The sequence below is a fragment of the Narcine bancroftii genome, chromosome 5 (genome assembly GCF_036971445.1).
Source record: "Narcine bancroftii isolate sNarBan1 chromosome 5, sNarBan1.hap1, whole genome shotgun sequence".
Lineage (NCBI taxonomy): Eukaryota > Metazoa > Chordata > Chondrichthyes > Torpediniformes > Narcinidae > Narcine > Narcine bancroftii.
Window position 1 is genome coordinate 7,779,066 of NC_091473.1, and position 22,664 is coordinate 7,801,729.

Sequence of the window (22,664 nt, forward strand, 5' to 3'; positions counted from 1 at the left end):
AGTGATCTTTTATTATATTAAAGAAACTTGGGTTCTTTTAAAACAACTATACTTTATTCGCTAAAGTACACAAGACCGTGTGGAGGCATCCATCTAGAATCATCCTTAGCTGTTAGAAACTAGACTCTGACTCCCTCTAGTGATCAGGAGGATCACTAACACTATCATTGGCTCCCCTTTCCTTAAGATGTTTAATCTAACAACGCGACACACTAATACAGTATTCATTTCAATTTAAAGTTTAACACAAATGTAAACAAACTTTTTAAGTGCGCAGTTCTTTTTTAGAGATTCTTACTGTCAGGTGCCTTGATAACATATGTGGATCTTCTTAACACAGGTGCCATGTTGGCTCTGGTGGTCTAGGACTGGTGATGTTTTCTCTGTTGCTGTGCAGGCTGGATCTTCTGCAGTTGTCTATTCCTGAAGTGGCTCGTGTTTTCAGCAGGCTCTTTCAATTCTTCCTCAGTATTTGACCATCCTCTGTTCTGATAGTGTAGGATCTTGGATTTGCTTCCTCCAGAACAGTAGCCATTTCGCCCCAAGTGTTGGAATCTCGGAGTCTCACTCTGTCATGTTGTGTCAGTGGCCCTAAGCTTCTTTCTGACTTGTCGTAGTTTGTTTTTAGTTTCCATTGCAGACACTTTCATTTCAGTTTGACATCTTCAACATCTCTGTTCTTGTTTGGGTCTGCGGAGTAGAGAAATGTGGCACAGTCTATGTCCCTCATAAGCTCAGCAGGTGACATGCCACGCTCAAGTGGTGAAGTGAAAGGGAAGGGTGAGAACCACTGCTCTAGATCCAACTGTAATCAAAATATTTTGAGAAAATTGTCATTGGCCCATTTCCTTTGGAGTTATAAAACTGTGCACATAATGAGTCAACGAGGTACGATTAAAACAGAGGTTTTCCAACTTTTTCTTTACACTCACATCTTACCTTAAGTAATCCCTTACTAATTCCAGAGCATCTATAGCATAGGGATTACTTAATATTGAATGTGAGTTTTAAAAAAGGTTGTCCACCCCTGCTCTCGTGCTGGAGATCTCACCACATTAATGATACAATATTCTGTGCATCAGCTTTTCTATCAAGTCCAGTGGTTTGCAGGTACAGCATGAATGTTTATTTAAACAATCTCTACTCATGGTCAACATTTCCAGTCCAATTTACAGAGAAAGGAGTTCTTTATACTCTCCATATCTCTGCTGAGAACAACTAATGCATATTCCGTGTTTCTTCCATTCCTGGTACGATGTGATGTTTCCTTTATTGTAATAAATAAACTTGGGTTCTTTTAAAACAACTTACTTTATTTTCTATATTCATGATCATGTGGAGGCATCCATCTTAAATCATCCTTAGTTGTGACAAACTAGCTCCTGACTCCCTCCAGTTGTCAGGAGGATCACTGGCTTTCAATCATAAAGTGGTTGACACAGACAAACCATCCACCAACATAGCTTCTCCTATTGACCATATTGGTCACTCAACTACAGGAAAGATATCAACAAGTAAGAAATAATGCAGAGAAGATTTACTAGGATGATGCCTGGACTTCAGGAACTGAGTTACAGAGAAAGGTTAAACAGATTTGGATTTGATTCCCTGGAGCGTAGAAGAATGGGGGAGATTTGATCGAGGTATTTAAAATTATGAGGGGGAATATTAGAAGGCAGCCTTGTCGTGGACACGTGTTCCAGAACTCTTTAGAAGCTTCTTCTCGCTCTTAGAAAAACCAGTGTGAGAGTTTAAGAAGAAATCTTTTCCTGGAAAAAATTAACTCAACAAGATTTATGAGATGGAACAGACCAAGGACCGAATCAGTGTTAACAAACACTTCATTACTGCTTTAAGCAACAATTTAAAAAGAACTGATGTTTCGTAATCCTTCTGAACTACAATTTAATAGATCTTCAAGTTCAACAAGACTTTAAAATACGGGTCCTTAAAAATAACTTTCAAAATCAAGTTTAAATTTAAATAGTTTGGACTTTAATACATACATTTATACGATTACATTCGGCCATCATGGGATTTCAGCTTAGAGTTAAGCAGGTTTAGAGTGAGTGAGAGCTGTTATATGATTAATAAAATGTTTAAATAATGTTTAATAAAAACTATTATTTTGAATTTACCACTGTCTGGCAAGCCTTCCGCTTCTGTTCCTGTGTTAGTACTAACAGGGTGTCGATTAGTTCGAAACATTTGTCCTCCATATGTATTGTTAGTCCATCTGTATGTGTGTTATGCCTGGTTGTTTTCCACATATTTAGCACCAGAGAACATGGTTTTGTGGGAGATGTACTTGTGCAATCGGATAATAATAATAAACTTGAATTCTTATAAGAAGGGAGGTTTGTTCAAAAACCTGCAAAGGAAGAACATTAATGTTCCAAGAAAATGCACAAAGGTTTAAAACACAGAAGTCTGTAGACGCAGTCAAACACAGAGATGCTGGAGGGGAAGAGTACAGACCAACAGACAAAAGATGTTAATCAGTTATGATAAGAGGACAGGAGTTCAAGTTCAACTTCAGATTTATAGTCAGGGGACATATATGACATCACATACAACCCTGAAATTCTTCCTGGGGGCCAGGCAGAACTACCATTAATTGGTGGTGCAAAAAAACCCAAAAAACATGTATAAATGTAAAATGTACATAAACTGAGAACAATACCTTGCAGGGGAAAAAAAAATCAGTAAAGAGCAAAAGTAAGAGCCCTTAATTTAGGAGAGAGGAAAGGTGAGAACTGATTGGGGAAGGGACAGTTTTTGGCCTTCCTCTCTCCTGTCCTCTTGTGCCCAATTATCAACTTTTGTCTGTTGGTCTGGACTCCTCCCCCTCCCATTCTTCCTTTTTATTATAGGTCCATGCCTGCTTTTACCCCATTCCTTGAAGAAGGCCTCAGGCCAGAAACATTGGTACCTCCTATGGACACTGCAAGGCTGGCTGAGTTCCCCTACCATTCCAATCCTAACAAGTCAGGGTCAACTGCAATGGCTTTGCAACTCATTGGAGATATCTGTCAGACAAGCTCAATTCAGACAGACTTCTAGTACACGGAGTGAAGAAAATAAATGTCAAGGAACTTTTTTTTTAATGAGCTTGGCTGAATCCTAAACAAAGGAATGTTGATACTTGTTGTATTTCTAAAATACCTCCATTCATCTTACTTTCTTGGTTGTCAGTAAACTGCAGTCTCCCACTATTTAATCTAGCCTAATGGTTCTCAACCTTTTTCTTTCCACTCACATCCTACTTTAATAACCCCTATGCCATGGGTACTCTGTGATTAGTAAGGGATTGTTTAAGGTAGGATGCAGGTAGGAAGGGAAGGTTGAGAACCACAGCTCTTGTTTGTTAGTAAAATATTTTACTGGAGAAAAATTGTCATTGGCCCATTTCCTTTGGAGTTATGAAACCGTGCACATCACGATTCAATGAGGGACGATTAAACCAGGGGTTTTCAATCTTTTTCTTTCCACCCACATCCCACCTTAAGTAATCCCTTACTAATCACAGAGCACCGATGGCACAGGGATTACTTAACGAACCATTGTTTTAAACAACGGCCACTGAAGCTTTTTAGTATGAAGATTTCATTCACTTATTAAATTTTGAAGGCGGCAGTAAAAGCACAGGCAGATTTCAACAACATGGTAAGGAAGGCTATTTACAGAAAAGAATTCACTCTGAAATGCAATCCAAATGTATTTTCATGAAGATTCAATAAATAATATTTTGAAAGTCAAAACTTCAGTGGATTTGCATGAAAAATGTGAAAACCAAGGCCCAGACTATGCTCCCACCACAGCTGAGTTTTAAAGAATTAATGCTCAGTTTACAAGCAACACCTATTTCTTTATTGGGGTGAAACAAAAAAGTCTGCAGACGCTGTGACTGTAGTGAATACACAAAAATGTTGGAGAGACTCAGCAGGTCTTGCTGCATCTAAAGGAGGCAGAGATATCCAACAAGCATTTCTTTTAGCACAGTTAATACCAACCTGTACACTCTGCCTCAATGGCATTATTCAGTCTATATATAGATGAAAGAGATTTGACAGACCATTGAATAGACTGTCAAACTTCTACAGGTGCACTGTGGGAAGTGTACTGGCTGACTGCAACACAGCTTGGTTTAGGAATTTGCCTGCCTATCACAATTTGAAGACTTAGCTGTGAGAACGCTCCAAGGATTCCATGTCTGATGTCCAAGAGTCACAATTCGATTCATGCCCACTTACTACATGCAGGTTAACCTTGTTTAGTGAGAGGGGTAGGATTAGTAGGGAGATGGGATTTTTTTAAAAATTTCTAGAGGAAACCAGGCTCTAGTAGATAATTAATAATGATCACATTATAGAATAGGATACAGATTTATTGTTCCTATATGGCACTGGTTTTCAAACTGCTCCACTCCCTAAAACTCACATCCCACTTTAAGTAATCCCTTTGCCATCGGTGCTCTGTGATTAGTAAGAGATTGCTTAAGGTGGGATGGGAGGATTGAGAATCACTGCTCTAGCCCCAGTTGTTATAAAAAATTTTGCTTGAGAAAAATGGTCATTGGCCCATTCCCTTTGGAGTTATGAAACTGTGCACATAAAGAGTTAATTAGGGACGATTAAAACAGTGGTCTTCAAACTTTTTCTTTCCACTCACATACCACCTTAAGCAATCCCTTACTAATCACAGAGCACCGATGGCACAGGGATTACTTAAAGTGGAATGTGAGTTTAGGGGGGCAGTTTGAAAACCAGTGCTATATGGGATTCTTAATTCTAACTTATTATTTTTTGTTTAACATCAGAATCTGAGGTTTTGAGCAAGAGATGTTGCCTGATAATTATGGATTATATTTTGTATTAAAGTTATATATATTATGTATATACTATGAATTGAGTTACATATCAGTTCGAAATCATGTATAAAGGTTTTTTTTCCCTATTAAAATGAATAAAACTATTTAAAAAAAAAGGAATTTGTCTGCCCAGGAACTCAGAAGGTAACAAGCATACGGAGGCATATCACAGGTTCCGACCTCCCATCCATCGAAGGCATCTTTGTGAGGAGGAGCTGCCTCAGGAAGGCAGCCGACATCATAAAGGACCCCCATCACCCTGGCACAGTCCCTTCACACCGCTACCTTCGGGCAGCAGCTACAGAAGTCTGAAGAACAGCGTCTCTGGGTTCAGGAACAGTTTCTTTCCCAAAATTGGCAGACTCCTGTTCCTCTCCTTGTTACGTTAATCAAGGACTAGACCGACACCACAAAAGAATCATCTGCAGTACTGCAAAGTCACTTTTTTTCTGCACTAGGATAATTTATTATCTCTATCATTTTGTATTTCGTATCTCTTTTTAATTCAATTACGTTTATTACTGGAGCTGATATTTTACAAAACACCTTTCAGCTGCAGATTTTCAGTCTACAATGTGCAATGTCAGACAATAAACTCATTATTATTAAAAGCCACCCACGCTTATGATGAACCTTTGTTTAATACATTTCTAATTTTTGGTTTCACTCCATTGAATTTTTTTTAACCTGTTCATATTCTATGTAATTTGGGTCTTTTTCAGACTAGGGCAAAAGGAATTAAACAAATGTTTTCAAGTTTCAATTTATTATCATAGCCAATAAAACCATTTCATATGACATGAAATCTTGTTTTCCACCAGCTGGAATTGCCTCAGCGCCTCTTAGAGTGAGAAAAGCAAAAGTCTCCCTCCCTGCCTGCCTCCCTCCCAGAGTCACTGAGTATTCGCCCCCACAGCCATTTTTGTGCCACTTCACAAAAGTCACGGAAACCATTCTGGAAAGAGGATGACAAGCATAGACTATAAGAGGAGGTCAAAGGAATTACCGTTACAGGCACTCCTCAACTTTAGATGGGGTTACATCCTGGCAAACCAACCACAAGCCAGAAAAATTTAAAAAACATTTAAAAATCAATCGCAAGTCAATCAAGAATACCGCTCTTACTATTTCTTTTGAAAAAAATAATTAAATTTTGCAAACCTTTATTCCACACTGGGGGAAAAAAACATAAACATTAACAGCTGCAAGCACACTGGGCATGAAGAATGTTTGAGGTGAGCCAGCATCGCAAGAGAGTGGCATACAGTGTATTACAAGTGCGGGAACAGATCAGAATTCAAAATTGAAAGTATGGATTCAAACCATCGAAAAATCTTAAGTCGGACCATCGTTAAGTCAGGGAGCATCTGCAATTAAAATCTAGTATTGGAAAAATTCAAGCGAGTAAGAGGTGATAAGTACCAGGAGCCAATGGCCTACATCCTTGCGTTGACAAGCAGGTATGGGTGCACTGGTTATCATCTTCCAAAATTCATTAGATTATTTAATGTTTTTATGAGGATTAGAAGATACCAAATGAAACTACAGTCTAAAAAGATGGAGGTGTTAAGAAACAGAGAACTGTAAACAAGTTAAACATAGAAGATAGGAGCAGGAGTAGGTCATTCGACCCTTCGGGCCTGAAGTTGGTCTGATACCATTTGTGAAGATGTCAAAATCATTACGAGTCAACCCTTGAATCATGGGTTTTAAAGGTCATGGAAATTCACCCTTGCTCTCAGAATTTACATCCAAAGTGTTAATAAACAAATGCCATTCTTTTCAACTTCCACTTCTTGACACTTGCGTGGATGATGTGGGCTCGTGTTGATGAAAATCTCGATACGGACTGTGTGATAGGTTTAAAGATTCCCCCACCCTCGACAGCAAACAGAATATTTGGTTGGATACCAGGCAACGTGGTTTAATTAAAATCCGATCAGGTTTGACAAATCCCGTGGAGCTTCTTTTTTTTTTAAAGTTGGTACCAGAAGAAAAGGCAAGGGCAAACAAGTTGAAGTGGTGAGCTTGGACATTCAGAAAGATTATTAAACACAATGGCCCAGATGAATGATCAGTTCATGGACAGAAAACAGGGAATAGGAATGAACAGATCACTTTTGGGTTGAAAAGTTGTGAGCACTGAGGCACCACTGTTGAATCACAGCGTTCACAATCTGTGTTCATGATTTGAAAGAGAACCCAAGTGCAATTATCTCTCAATTTGTTGATGATCCCAAGCTCAGTGCAGAGGACACACAGAACCTTTGAGGGATAGGGATAAGTAATAGTAATGATCAAGGAAGTGACAGAGGGAGCATAATATATAAATATGTGAAGTTACCCATTGTGGTAGAATAGAATATAGAAAAGCAGAGTATTAGGAAGGCAAGAAATAGGGGTAGCACAGTTGGTGGAGTGGTTGGTGAAATGCCTTTATGGTGGTAGTGATGGGACCTGGGTTTCAAATCCCATGCTGACTGCCAGGAGTTTGTAAGTTCTCCTTGTGTCTGTCTGGGTTTTCCCCAGTGGGCTCCAGTTTTTTTCCCCACCACTCAAAATGTACCGGGGGGGGGGGGGTTGTAGGGTGTAATTGGGTGGTGTGCGGCAAAATGGCCTGTTACGGTGCTGCAAGTCTAAATTTTTTTTATATATATAAAGTTTTTTGGCCTTTTCATCAAGAGGATGTGAGTACCCAGGGCAATAACAGAAAACATCATTGGGCTTGTGTTTAAGGTAAATGGAGAAAAATTAAGGGGCAAGATTTCCCCGCAACACAGAATGGTGGGTGTCTGGAATATGGTTGGTGCTGGAGGTTGGTACAATATGGACATTCCAAACACTGGGTAGCTACACAAATGTAAGAAAAATAAAGGAATATGGGTGTGAGGTGAGGGGTATGAGATTGTTGTGGAATAGGTCGGCATTACATTGTTGGCTGAAGGGCCTGTACTGTGCTCTAATGCTCTACGGGAGGAACATCTTGCTTCAATCATACGTGATGGAGTAGTGGCCGGTAGGAGAATACCAGCCCTCTCCAGAAAAGAAGGAAAAAAGTAAAGAAAAAGCAAAGCCCCGGACACACAAATCACAACAAATAAAAAATAAAGGTGTGGAGAAAATGGCACCAAAGAAAGAAAAGCCAAAAACAATGGGAAGAAGGAAAGACGCCGGAAGAGAAAGTACGAAGAAGCAAGGACTCGCTGCGGAAAGAGGAGCCCACTCCCTGAGGTCAGTGGAAACCCCGCAGGGTCGCGACCCACCGAATGCAGGACTGCAAAAATGGCTCAAGGAGCCAAACAGAGGTGCACAAATGCGCACGACAAAAACAACACCGACAGGAGGGGGGAAACCAGCTGTAGAGTGGAACTCCACAGCCTGAAAAGCTGAGAAAGACCCGATAGCAGGGCTCCCAGCGGGAAGATACAGAAGATAACAGGAACGGGAGGGATGAGAATGAAAAAAGGAAATCAGAGACACAACAGATAACCAGCCCAGAAGAAGAGGACCAACATCAAGACACGATTAAAAAAACCCAACAAACTGAGACAAACAGCCCAACAAGAAAGTCAGAAGAGACACAGATATAAGGAAGAGTAGAAGACACAAGAGTAGAAGACACAAATCCTAGAGCAGACACAGAAGAAGAAGAAGAAGAAGAAGGAGGAGAACATCAAGCTCTGCACAGAGAAATAGAAGATAAAGGGAATGGACAGTACAGAGATTTTAAAAAATTTAAGAATATATGGAAGCATTAAAAGAATGGCTGACACAAGAATTTAGTGAAATAAAAAGTACAGAAGAAAAAGTGAGTAGATTAGAGATGGTCATGACAGAAATAGGGAAAAGAGTGGACAAGGTGGAAGAACAAGAAACAGCTGTAGAAATGGAAGTGGAAGACTTGAAAAGAAAATTGGAAGAAACTGATAAAAAAGTTAAAGAAACACAGGAGTTGTTAGCTCAGAAGCTGGATATAATGGAAAACTATAATAGGAGAAACAATATAAAGATAGTGGGCCTTAAGGAAGATGAAGAAGGCAAAGATATGAAAGGATTTATAAAAGAATGGATCCCCAGGGTCCTGGGAATGCCAGAAATACAGGAACGAATGGAAATAGAAAGGGCACACAGAACATTAGCCCCAAAACCACAGCCACAGCAAAAGCCAAGATCCATTCTAGTAAAATTCCTGAGATATACGACAAGAGAAAATATATTGGAGAAGGCAATGAAAAAAATGAGAGAAGACAAAAAGCCACTGGAATACAAAGGTCAAATTTTTTTTTCTACCCAGACATAAGTTTTGAGCTCCTGAAGAAGAGGAAGGAGTTTAACACAGCAAAATCGATCCTATGGAAGAAAGGCTATAAATTTATGTTAAGATATCCAGAGGTGCTTAAAATAGTTATCCCGGGGCAGCAAAGCAGACTGTTCTCGGATCCAGAGAAAGCATGAGAATTTGCAGAATGCCTGCAAAACAGACAGAGAGATGAAGAGATGTAACAAGAACAAGAATGACGACAAACTTCATATAAAGAAGAAAAATAATGTATAAGTAAGAACTAAGAAGGGGAAGAAAGGAAGTAAGGGGGGAAATTAAGAGGGTGAGCTTTGTTATATGTGAAGATAAAAGTCTTTTCTGGAGGGGGTTGGGTGGGAGAGAATAACAGTCACTGCGAGATCAGTTGACACTTGCGAGCGGGTTCGCAATCCAAATGGAGAGGGGAGTTATGGTTGCCCGACAAGGGACAAGGGGCAACTCAGAAAGGGGGGGTGGACAGTTGGGGTTAAGGGAATTTTAGATGTGGGAATAGTGGAAATATTTTATGTTTTAGAAGTGTTGTCTTACAGTGCGTTCAAAAAAAGAAAATATAAATGGAAAAGAAGGGAAGGTGGTGGTGAGGAAGCGGAAATGAGAGATAAACCAAGTATGAGATGGCCATGTTGAACTATATGACTCTAAATATTAACGGAATACATAACCAAATCAAAAGGAAGAGGCTGTTAAATTTACTGAAGAAAGAAAAAATTCTTACAGCATTCGTGCAGGAAACACATCTAACGGAAGAGGAACATAATAAATTAAGGAGAGACTGGGTAGGGCACGTAGCGGCAGCATCATATAATTCAAAAGCCAGAGGTGTAGCTATATTAATCAATAAAAATGTACCAATCAAAATAGAGGAGGAAATAATAGATCCAGCAGGGAGGTATGTAATGATAAAGTGTCAGATATATTCCGAATTTTGGAATTTGCTCAATGTATATGCACCTAATGAAGAGGATCAAAAGTTTATGCAAGATATCTTTTTGAAGATTGCAGATACGCAGGGCAATATACTGATAGGAGGGGACTTTAACCTTAATTTGGACTCAAAGATGGACAAAAGACTAGCAGAAAGAACAAAGTAACCAAATTTATGGTTAAATCGATGCAGGAAATGCAACTTTTGTATATATGGAGGAGACAACACCCAAAGGAGAAGGAATACTCATTATTCGGGTAGACACAAAACATACTCAAGGATAGACCTGTTCCTGTTGCCAGCCCACATCCAAGGGAGAGTTAGAAAAACGGAATATAAAGCTAGATTGTTATTAGATCATTCACCCCCGTTATTAACAATAAAGCTGGAGGACATCCCACCGAGAACATATAGTTGGAGATTAACTCCATGCTACTTAAAAGACAGGATTTTAGAGAATTCATTGAGCGACAAATTAAAATGTACTTTGAAATAAATACGGAATCGGTGAAAGATAAATTTATACTATGGAATGCAATGAAAGCGTTTATCAGAGGGCAGATAATAAGTTATGTAACTAAGATGAAGAAGGACTACAATCAGGAAATAGAATAGCTGGAAAGGGAAATAGCAAGTACAGAAAAGAACTAGCAACAAGGGAAGATACAACAAAAAGAAGAGAATTGGCAGACAAAAAAATAAAATATGAAACACTACAAACATACAAGGTGGAGAAGAACATAATGAAGACAAAACTAAAGTATTATGAGCTAGGAGAAAAAAATGCACAAAATACTAGCTTGGCAGCTTAAGACAGAACAAACTAAAAGAATGGTATTGGCATCAAGGAAAAAGGACAAACAAATATCACATAACCCAATGGAGATCAATGAAAAATTCAAGGAATTCTACGAGCAATTATATCGAACTGAGAATGAATGGAAAGAAGACAAAATAGATGAGTTTCTAGCTAAAATTGAACTACCGAAATTGCAAGAAGAGGAGCAAAACAAATTAATAAAATCATTTGAAATAGAAGAAATACAGGATATATTAAAAAAAACTACTGAACAATAAAATGCTGGGAGAGGACGGACTCCCAATAGAATTCTATAAAACATTTAAAGACTTATTAATTCCTCCTCTCCTGGAAATAATGAACCAGATTGAAGAAACACAAAACATGCAAGATTCATGCAAAACAGCAATAATTACAGTAATACCAAAGACGGGAAAAGATCCACTAACACCAGCATCGTATAGACCAATATCTCTACTCAACACAGATTATAATAGCTAAACTATTAGCAAACAGCATGGCTGACTGTGTACCAAAAATAGTAAAACTAGATCAAACTGGATTTATTAAGAAAATATGAACAACGGACAATATCTGTAAGTTCACTAACTTAATTCATGCAGTACAAGGAAACAAGACACCAACAGTGGCGGTGCCTTAGACGCAGAAAAAGCCTTTGACAGAGTAGAATGGAATTATTTATTCAAAGCACTACAGAGGTTCAACCTACCAGAGAAATATATTAATTGGATTAAAGCATTATATAAGGGACCATTGGCAAAGGTGACAGTAAATGGATATATAATCAAACCAATTTAAAGTAAGCAGGTCAACTAGGCAGGGATGTCCACTATCTCCCTTACTGTTCACGTTAGCTATAGAACCATTGGCAGAACTGATAAGAACAGAAAATAAAATGAGGGATAAAAATAAAAGGAATATAAAATCAGTCTATTTGCAGATGACATCATAGTATACTTAACAGAACCAGAATTATCAATAAAAGAATTGCATAAGAAATTGAAGGAATATGGAGAAGTATTGGGGTACAAGATCAACGCAAATAAAAGTGAAGCGATGCCAATGAATAATGCAGATTTCACAAAGTTTAAGAATCACCATTTAAGTCGCAAACACAAGCATTCTGACACCTTGGTATTCAACTACATAATAATCTGGGCCATCTATACAAATTAAATTATCAGCCATTAATGAAGAAATTACAAGACGACTTAGAACATTGGAAAGATTTACCACTAACACTGATAGGAAGGGTAAATTGCATTAAAATGAATATCTTCCCAAGGATACAATACCTATTCCAATCATTATCAATTCACCTAACAGAGAAATTCTTCAAAGAGCTAAAGAAAATAATAAAGAAATTCTTATGGAAAAGGGGGGAACAGATGATAGCGCTAGATAAATTAACAGAATGGTACAAACAAGGGGGCTTATAGCTACCAAACTTTAAGAATTATTATAGAGCAGCACAATTAAGATACCTATCAAATTTTTATCAAACAAGGGAAAAACCAGATTGGACTAGATTAGAGCTAGATAAAATAGGGGAGAAGGTACCTGAACACATACTATATAAGTGGGATGAAAAGCTGGTGCAACATGGGAATTCACCAGTACTGCACCATCTGCTTAACATTTGGAAGATTCACATAGAAAGGGAAAAAAACAAATTATCAACTACCAAAATTAATATTGACGCAAAATCAACTAATCCCCTTCACAATAGATAACATTTCCTTTAAAGAATGGGAGAGAAAAGGGATCAAAAGAATAGAAAATTGTTTTTCGAGAATTATTAACTTTTGAACAAATGAAGTACAACTATGGTATAACTCACCGTACAATGTTTGCATACCACCAACTGAAAACCTACTTGAAGGACAAATTGAGAAGCAAGCTGAGGTTACCAGAAGGAAGCAATTTTGAATATATGATTACAGACACAATGATAATTAAAAGATTTATAACAAACATGTACATCAAGCTGCAAGAGAAAGAGAATGAGGAAACAAGTTGTAAACCCAAACAAAAATGGGAACAAGATCTAAACATAAAGATAAAGAATGAAAAATGGGAAAAGCTATGCTCCAGAACGATGAGAAATACAATAAACACAAGGTTACCCATGATACAATATAATTGGTTACACAAGCTATACACCACACCCCAATAGTTTAATAAATGGGACCCAACAGTATCAGTCAGATGTTTTCGCCGTAAGAAGGAAATGGGAACAACAGTACATGCAATTTGAGCATGTGAGAAAGTGGAAAAGTTTTGGGAAGATCTAAATCAGGTATTAAATGAAATCACAAAAAATAACATACCAAAAAATCCAGAGATCTTTCTTCTAAGTAATACAAGAAATAAAGAACTTGGACTCGATTTGGATGGAGCACAAAAAAGATTTATTATGATAGCCTTAGCTGTAGCAAAAAAAATGTATAATGTCAACCTGGAAATCAGAAGAGAGCCTGAGAATACAGCAATGGTACATGGAAATGAATAAATGTATTCCATTGGAAAAAATAACATATAATTTAAGAAATAACATCACAGTATTTGAACAAATTTGGAAACCGTACATGGAACACAATAGAGAAGTCTACTGCGGACCTCCACCATTTAACATGACAGAAGGAGAAGAAGACGAAATGAACTGACCCAGTGTGTAAAAGTAGATGTGGGTGGGGAGGGGGGTGAAGGAGAGAGGGAAGGGAGGGGAGAAAAGGGGAGAAAATTACACTGTATATTCAAGAGGGAAATGTGTGTGTGTATTTTGGTCAGTATGGTTCATATTGTGAAAAATTAAAAAAAAAAAAAAAAAAAATCATACAGGATTGACCCCATGGTAAGATTGCATCAGGAATGTGGTCTACAAATCTGGCCTCGTTACCTTAACTTGCTATAAAGACCATGGAGCCAAAGCAAAGATTAATTTCTGGGGTGGCAGTTTTGTTGTAGCAGGAGAGATTCTGCAGGCTGGGTCAGTGATTCTGATGTGACTTGACAGAGTCTGGCTGGGTGTCTACAAACAAGTCATTGTCTCAGAGTATTGAGTGTTGGGCATTTGGGATAAAGTCGAGGAGAAATTTTATTACCCAGGAGGGTAATTCTTTACCCAGGAGTATCATGAAGGTTCAGTGTTCAGTCTATTCAAGATAGTGGTTGTGAGGTTTTTAGATAGTGGAGTGGGAAAGGGAGGTAAAAGTTCAGCCCTGATTTTATTAAGTGTCCAAGAAGGGATAAAAGTCTGAATGACTCAATCCTGATTCTATGTATTATGTTCTTGTGTTATTAAGCTAATGATGCATATACTGGTTCTTTAAAATAACTATCAAGTAGTTTCCATTTCCAAAGTTCAAATTTATTGTCAGAGTACATGTACAACATCACATACAACCAGAGATTCTTTTTCCTCCAGGCACGGCAGCATTACTTACTGGTCATGTAAAAAACTCTGTCCATGGCATTTACATGTAAACAAGAACTGTAACCAGACAATGAATGCAAACAAACTGACTGTGCACAAGTAAGAGTCCCTGATTGAGTTTGTCATTGAGGAGTCTGAAGGTGGAGGGGTAGCAGCTGTTCCTGAACCTGGTGTTGTGCATTTTGTGGGACCGACCCCTTTTCTGATGGCAGCAGGGAGAGGGATGGCTGCTGCTTTCTGCTGGTAATATTCCCTGTAGATGTTTTCAATAAAGGGGAGGGTTTTGCCTATAATGGGCTATGTCCACCATCTTTTGGAGGACTTTAACATTCAGGGGTATTGGTGTCCCCACACAAGACTGTGATGCAGTCAGTCAGCACAAGTTCTACCACACCTCTATAGAAATTTGCCAGAGTTTCTGGTGTCATACCAAACTCCTGAAGAAGTAGAGGCACTGATATGCTTTCTTCACGATGTGTTTGGTCCAGGAAAGATCCTCAGATAGTGATTCCCAAGAACTTAACTATGCTCGTCCTCTGATCCCCAATGATCACTGCATCGTGTACATCTGACTTTCCTCCATAAACACTGTAAATACTGAAAAAATTAATTATCACTCATGAATAATGAGCAAAGTAAGATTCCTTAAACGAGTTTCTGATCAAGTCTATTGTTCAGAAGTCTGATAGTTGAGGGGTACCTGGAGGTATGTGTCAATTGTCTCCTATTCCCCTTTCTTGATGGCAGCAGTGAGAACAGAGTGTGTGTGCTGGGAAGTGTGGATCCTTGATGATTGCTGCTGCCCTCTGATGACAGCGTTCCTTGTAAATGTACTTGATAGTGGGGAAGGTTTTGCCTGTGATGTCCTGGACTGTGTCCACTACCTTTTCCTTTCCCAACAGATCGGCAAGATTTAATACTTTTTACATATTGCATCTAACCCTTCTTTCAAAGTTAAAGCCACATTTTTCAGACAAGGGCAAGCCAAATCATAACACACTGTGTAACTCCTTTCTCCTCATTGGTCCAATTGTCTAGAAGATTTGATTGATGAAGAATATAGCATTTTGAGCAAAAAATAAAAAGGTCAACACTTGAGAACTTTGTTGCAGTAAAGATTCCCAGGAATTGTAACAGGCACAGAATTCTTAGATATTGCAGGGAAACCAAGATTCTCAGTAGGCTGATAACCAATCATTCCATGAACACCATTATAACCCTGATTCTCAGAAACATGATCTTAAATGATATTTCCAGACATTGCATCAAAAATTAGCTGTGCTCAGCATTGTATTACAACCAATTATCTCAGCCACCGCAAAACAATTATTGTTCAATGTAGTTCCAAACGTGACATTTTGAGGGAAACGCATCATACAGACATTCTATGGATCCCCATACACCACAAAATAAACAGTACTCCCAAACACATTACATAGAACACTACAGCACCGTACAGGCCCTCGATATTGTACCAACCCATAAATTTCTTTTTAAAAAAGTACTAAACCCTCTCTACCCTGTAACTCTCTGTTTTTCTTCCATCAATGTACCTGTCTAAGATTCTCTTAAAGGCCCCCAATGTTTCAGCTGGAACATCTGGTATTCCCAAACTAAGCAAAATTAAGATTGTCCAGTGCAGAACTACATCCAGTACGTCAGCATTTCCCCAGAGCCCAGCTCTTATGCTTCAAATTGTATTTCCAATCATGACATCAGAGAGTATCCCTCAATCACTGGGATAATACGTGGGCATAGAGACTACATCAGTGGTCCTCAACCTTCATCTTTCCATTCACACATCTTTAAGAATTCCCTCGGCCATCGGTGCTCTGTGATTAGTAAGGGGTTGCTTAAGGTGGGATATGAGTGGGAAGGGAAGTTTGAGACCTAATTATTACTGAAATAATTTTCTTGAGAAAAACTGTTATTGGCCCATTTCCTTTGGAGATCTGAAACCGTTCACATAACGAGTCAATGAGGGACAATTAAAACAGGGGTTTTCAACCTTTTTCTTTCCACCCACATCCCACCCTTAAGCGAGAACCACTGGACTACATCATATCCTGCATTCCACAGCACAGGTGGACAGCAACAAGCATCCAAACACAGTGCAATAACCGCAATGTCAGGATTTGCACCATAATTGGTACTGAAAAGAACTGCCTTGCTTCCAGTATCCTAAGGCAACATGTAATATTCAGGATCCCAATGCTATTATAACAAAAGGAGCAGGGTTATTACCAGTCTTCCCAACCAATACATTATGTCCAGTCGTTCCAAAGCTGCAGTGCAATCAGTGTTTCCTGTGCAATAATATTCCATTTCCAAGTAACATCTTGAAGCATTGCATCATTACAAGTATCACTGAGCAACAAAGATTTTGGTTTCCTGAACCCTTCTTGGATTATTTTATGGATTTAGGGGTGGGGCTGATGAAAAATCCCCTTTAATTCTTCTGATCATGTGTGAGTGACAAAACAGTTTGAAGAGCCAAATCACCCATTCCCATTTCTGTTTCTTTTTTTGATTATTTTATCACTTATATCAATGACAATTATATATAAATAGTACATTACAATACTATTCAATAAAAAATAACTTTTTTCCTCCCCACCCAGAGAGCGAACGCCTAAACTATATATTAATTACTACTCTCCCTTACATAATTTTATATCTTAGAGAGGAGTGGGTGATGCAGGTGGACTTTTGTTAACGAATTCAATATTCCCAAATCTTTTCAAAGTTCTCAATCCAATTTGTTAAACAATAAATAATTTTCTAATGTCCAACATTATAACATTTTCTGTTTTCCACACAACTGCTCGCACTATTGCTATACTCAAAAGTTGTTTTTGATTTTTGTCTAGATTCAATTTTATTTCTGCTTCATATACATCACCACATAAAAAATATTTTTGAGTCTTGGTATTTTTAAACTTCATAATTTGTCCCCATAATAAGCTCAAATCTTTCCACTTTAACACAGGTCCAAACTGAATGTAGAAAGGTCCTTACTTTCTTGTTAAATCAAATTATTCAGATAAATCTTTTAGATGCATCCATTTAATTTATAAATAGTATAGATGATGTAAAAAAATACTTTATCATTTGATATCTAACATTAATTGTATTTGTAACACTCTCTTGGCACAATCTTGACCAAACTTCTTGAATTTGCATATTTAAATATTTTTCCCATCTTAGTTTTGATTTATATAATTCATCCCCCTCCCCATAGTATCTTGTAATTTTATATTCATATTTGTAATAAATTTCTCAATAAATGTATCTATAATTAAATATTTAAATTGACTGTTCCTGCAGTCTTAAACTTACACCTAATTTCCCTTTTAAATATGATTTAAGTTGATATGAAAAAACTGTATTATTTTGTATTTCATATTTCCCTTTCATTTGTTTGAAAGTCAAAGAAGGAACCGTAAAAAAAAAAAAAAACAATCTTCTGTAAACCTTTACTAGACTAATAAAGAATCATTTAAAGTAAAAGGAATAAGTTGATTTTGTTTTATCATCTTGCGTATTTGATAATTTTTCATTCCTTTTTCCATATGGTTCCACATCTTAAGCAAGTGGTTTAAAATAAAAATCACTACTGGTCTTCTTTTTAAATAACTCATTGTTCCATTTATATAAAAAATGCTCTGAATTAATTTTTCATTTCAGTTTCTTGTGCTCTAATGTTTTTATAACCAGTATTCATAAAGGGTGTCTGACGATGGAGCTACCACTGTGTATATTGCATACATGTGCTGGCCCACCCCTGAACCTGTGATTCCTCCCTCCCAGATATCCCCATAAAGGTTATTATGCCCCAATCCCTCCCTCAGTACCTGCCTTGGAACCAGGCCAGCAACAGGTAAGATGTACTGACATCTAAAGGTGATTAAAGCCTATTAATCACAGATCATAGTCTAATGTGGTTGATTGGTAGCACAATTTCAAACAGAGGACTCCACTCTGATCTCTGCAACATTCAATCGGAAGCCAGTCGCAGGCCTCCAATCTGAAAAAGACAAACTTCCGCTACCACCCTTCGCCTCTTATGACCAAGCCAACTTTGTATCCAATCAGTTAACTCACCCTGAATGCCATTTTATTTTGGATGAGTCCGGGACCTTGGCAAATGCCTTACTCGCATTCATGCAGATAACATCTACTGTCCTGCTCTTGTCACCTCTTCAATAAGTTCAATCAGATTCGTGAGACACCATTTCCCAAGCACAAAACCATGTTGACCATTGGCTCTTGCATTTTCACATGCAAATAGATAGTGTCTTTCAGGATGCATGGACAAAAGTGAAGGAGATATTCAGAAGTTGTTCCTCCAAGTTGCTCAGCCTCAGTTCGGCAGTGCTTGAGACCATGGCCTTGCAGCAGCCTCAGTTTGAGCTGTTCCATCTGGGCATTAACATTACCTCATTTATTTTCTGTTAAATCCATTCCTGGAGTCTCTCTCTCTTTCCACATCCATGTGCCACATTTCCTTCAACTCCCCACTGCCTTCTATCTCTTATCAGAGAATTACCCTCTCCCATCACTTCTCAGCTTTCCTACTCTTCTACGCTCTCATCTGTATCCACCTATTAGCCTGTGCTCACCCCCTTGCCCCTTCCTCCCCCCCTTCCCTGCCCCCACTTTTTATTCAGGGGCCTGCCCAATTTTTGTTCATACTTCAACAAAGAGTTCAGGGCCGAAACTTCCTGTAGGTGCTGCAGGACTTGCTGAGATTTTCAAGCAGGTGTGTGCACCACACTAGAACACTGCAGACTTTCCTGTTCAACTCTCCAAATCCCTTCCAATAATATTGCCACCACTGATGCAAGACTCACCAGCTTTATCCCTGCAACTTTAAAAAAAAATATAAAGGCACGACATTGATCCCAAGCAATGCCCTAAAGCCAGTAACTGCAGGATATACAGGATTATTAACCTTGTTCACAAGTATCCTAACAAATCCAGTATCCGCAGGCAGTATGTCACAAGCAGTAGTCATTAAAACCAGTGTCTCCAGGCACTGCACCATAACAAGTATTCAGAAGTGCTATGTGGAAATCAGTTTTAATACATATTACTTTTTTTAACCAATATTCCCAAACATTACACTGCATTTCCAGTAACTGAGGAATTGCATCATTAACACTATATTGTGATCAGTATTCCCAAGGTCGAAAAAGAATAGATATAACACTGACAGCACTGTATCAGACCAACACTGATCCCACTGTCCTGCTCTCTCCCCCGACGGCACTGCATCAGTCCCCACACTGATCGCACTGCCCTGCTCACTCCCCACACTGATCCCTGCTCTCCCTCGACAGTGCTGTATCAGTTCCACACTGATCCCACTGCCCTGCTCTCTTCTCCGACAGCACTGTATCAGTCCCCACACTGATCCCACTGCCCTGCTCTCTCCCCCGACAGCACTGTATCAGTCCCCACACTGATCCCACTGCCCTGCTCACTCCCCACACTGATCCCTGCTCTCCCTTGACAGTGCTGTATCAGTCCCACACTGATCCCACTGCCCTGCTCTGTCCCCCGACAGCACTGTATCAGTCTCCACACTGATTGCATTGCCCTGCTCACTCCCCACACTGATCCCTGCTCTCCCTCGACAGTCCTGTATCAGTCCCACACTGATCCCACTGCCCTGCTCTCTCCCCCGTCAGCACTGTATCAGTCCCCACACTGATCCCACTGCCCTGCTCAATCCCCACACTGATCCCTGCTCTCCCTCGACAGTGCTGTATCAGTCCCCACACTGATCCCACTGCCCCACTCTCTCCCCACACTGATCCCTGCTCTCCCTGGACAGTGCTGTATCAGTCCCCACACTGATCCCACTGTCCCACTCTCTCCCCCGATTGCACTGTATCAGTCCCCACACTGATCCCTGCTCTCCCTCGACAGTGCTGTATCAGTCCCCACACTGATCCCACTGCCCCACTCTCTCCCCACACTGATCCCTGCTCTCCCTCGACAGTGCTGTATCAGTCCCCACACTGATCCCACTGTCCCACTCTCTCCCCCCATTGCACTGTATCAGTCCCCACACTGATCGCACTGCCCCGTTCACTCCCCATACTGATCCCTGCTCTCCCTCAACAGTGCTGTATCAGTCCCCACACTGATTCTGCTGCAAAGCTCTCTCTCCACAGCGCTGTATCTGTCCCCACACTGATCCTGCAGTAATGCTCTCTCCCCAGAGCATTGTATCTGTCCCCACACTGATCATGCTGCCCCACTCTCCCCCTAAAGGGCTGTATCAGTCCCTGCAAGTTTTCCGACTGAATTAAAAGAGGTGATTGACCAAGGAGGCTACAAAGGATTCACCTTAAAGGGACTAAAGAATTCAACGATCCTTACGATAAGCTTACTTTACTGGATTACATGAAAGTAAATAATGACAGTCACCATTTACCATTGAAACTTTATACGTCGGACCATCACAAGTATGGGAGCACCTGTACTTTCTCAACCATAACGTCAGAAGATATTGCTGAGTCCATTTGCATCCATTTAATTATAAAACTAAATTCCACTCACGTTAGTAATTTCTCGACACGACTTCCTGTTGATCCAATGATTTCTCCCAGAGTGACAAAAATTTGACCAAGGAAATCCTGTAGAAAAGAATTGAAGCAGTAAGTACGAGATTCATCATCAAATTGCCACACCCAGTGGCAAATGTCACCCCTTAACCGATACAATTATTCAAGTTAGCATGCGGTGTGGTGTCAAATGTTAAATTCAGATAAAACCCTAAAATCTTGCAACATAAAAGTTGTATTAGGTCATAATGCATCATACAAACAGATAAGCGATGCTATTATAACAGCCAATGAACGGCAGGAGGGAAACTGAACACAATTAAGACATATTACGCTGCAGCATTGCACATTCTGGGGAACGTTACGTGTTGGTGAGGCATTAGTTTGACTCTCGGAGATTATCTTAAGTATAGGTGACACTTTCCAAGTTCTTGTATTTCCCCAATTTCAAAACCTTTCACCATCACAGAAATGCAAGTGATGGATATTCCAAATTACCAACTTATTAATCCAATAATAGAAATCAAACTTTGTAGTTGCAGCTGTAAGTAGACTTTAATTCATTGATATAACAGATAAACATTTTGCATAACTATGCATTGATATTTTCATATAATGAGTAAACAAAGCATACTGAATAATGATAATAATATTCAACTTTAAACAGATAAAAGAAATAAGTTGAAGTGAAGATTAAATAAAATGAATTCAAAGAATCTCAAGCTCACATCTCCGTCATGATTCTTCGAAGAATGAGATACAAACTCCCCATCCACTCGGATATTATGGCATAGTAACACTACAAACAACACTTTCTTAAAGGGATAGGCACAAAATTAACAAAAATCAAAAAATGCAAGGTTTTACCGTTTACATTTTAGCCCCTAATTATTATAATAGATATTAATGACTAATACATAATAATTACTATTACAGATTATAAAAGTAAATATAAAATTAGAAATCAAAACTTTCTGCTTCTTGTAAAAGACTGATTTTAGTAATAGGTTGATTTAAGTAATGAATCTTGGTTTTAATCTGCACTTGTCTCCATCTGCATCTTGCATTAATATCTTCTTTCTGAAATGGACTCGAAGGCATTAAAGGTTTAGATTCAATAGGCAAGACAAGATTCTGTGTAAGCGTCTCAATGTCCTTTGAACCAACACTAGTTTTCGCTATTGGACGACTATTTAAAAATCGCTTCAATCTCACACAATATTGTCTGAAGATTGTCATCATTCAGTATTTAACTTTTAAGAATGGTTAAATATCCAACTAATTTCTTTCTGAAGTAATGAAATCATGAATTTGATGTGGATTCCAATTTTGATTTGCTTTTCATAACTTTAATTGAACTCCTGTAAAATTAGATCCATAATCAGAACGTAATTCTTTTACTTGACCACATCTGGCAATAAAATGTCGAAGAACATTGATAAGGGTCTGTATCAAGCCATGACACTACTTCAATGTGAATTGCTCTTGTAGTGAAACAAAAATAGCTCCGTATCACTTTTCAACATTTCTTCCTCACTTTACTTGCAAAGGGCCAAAATAATCAACTCCCATGTACGTAAACAGGAGGTTCATCAAGTGAAACTCTCTTGTGACAAATCTGCCATTTGTTGTTCTCCATGTTTAGCATTTGCAGGTCAACAATTAACACATTTTGATGTAAATCTTTTGATTAATGTTGAAGCACCAAGCATCCATT

General features: G+C 38.7%; 1 protein-coding gene across 5 annotated transcripts in view; it reads right to left on the reverse strand.

The window, feature by feature from the left end:
• Positions 1-22,664, reverse strand: part of LOC138763077 (copine-9-like) — a 461,486-nt gene that overhangs the window by 212,724 nt on the left and 226,098 nt on the right. For all 5 annotated transcript variants that reach the window (XM_069936658.1, XM_069936659.1, XM_069936660.1 and 2 more), the window contains one exon: positions 20,943-21,019. In XM_069936658.1, coding sequence (XP_069792759.1) covers positions 20,943-21,019 — 77 coding nt within the window. The remainder of the gene's footprint in view (positions 1-20,942; positions 21,020-22,664) is intronic.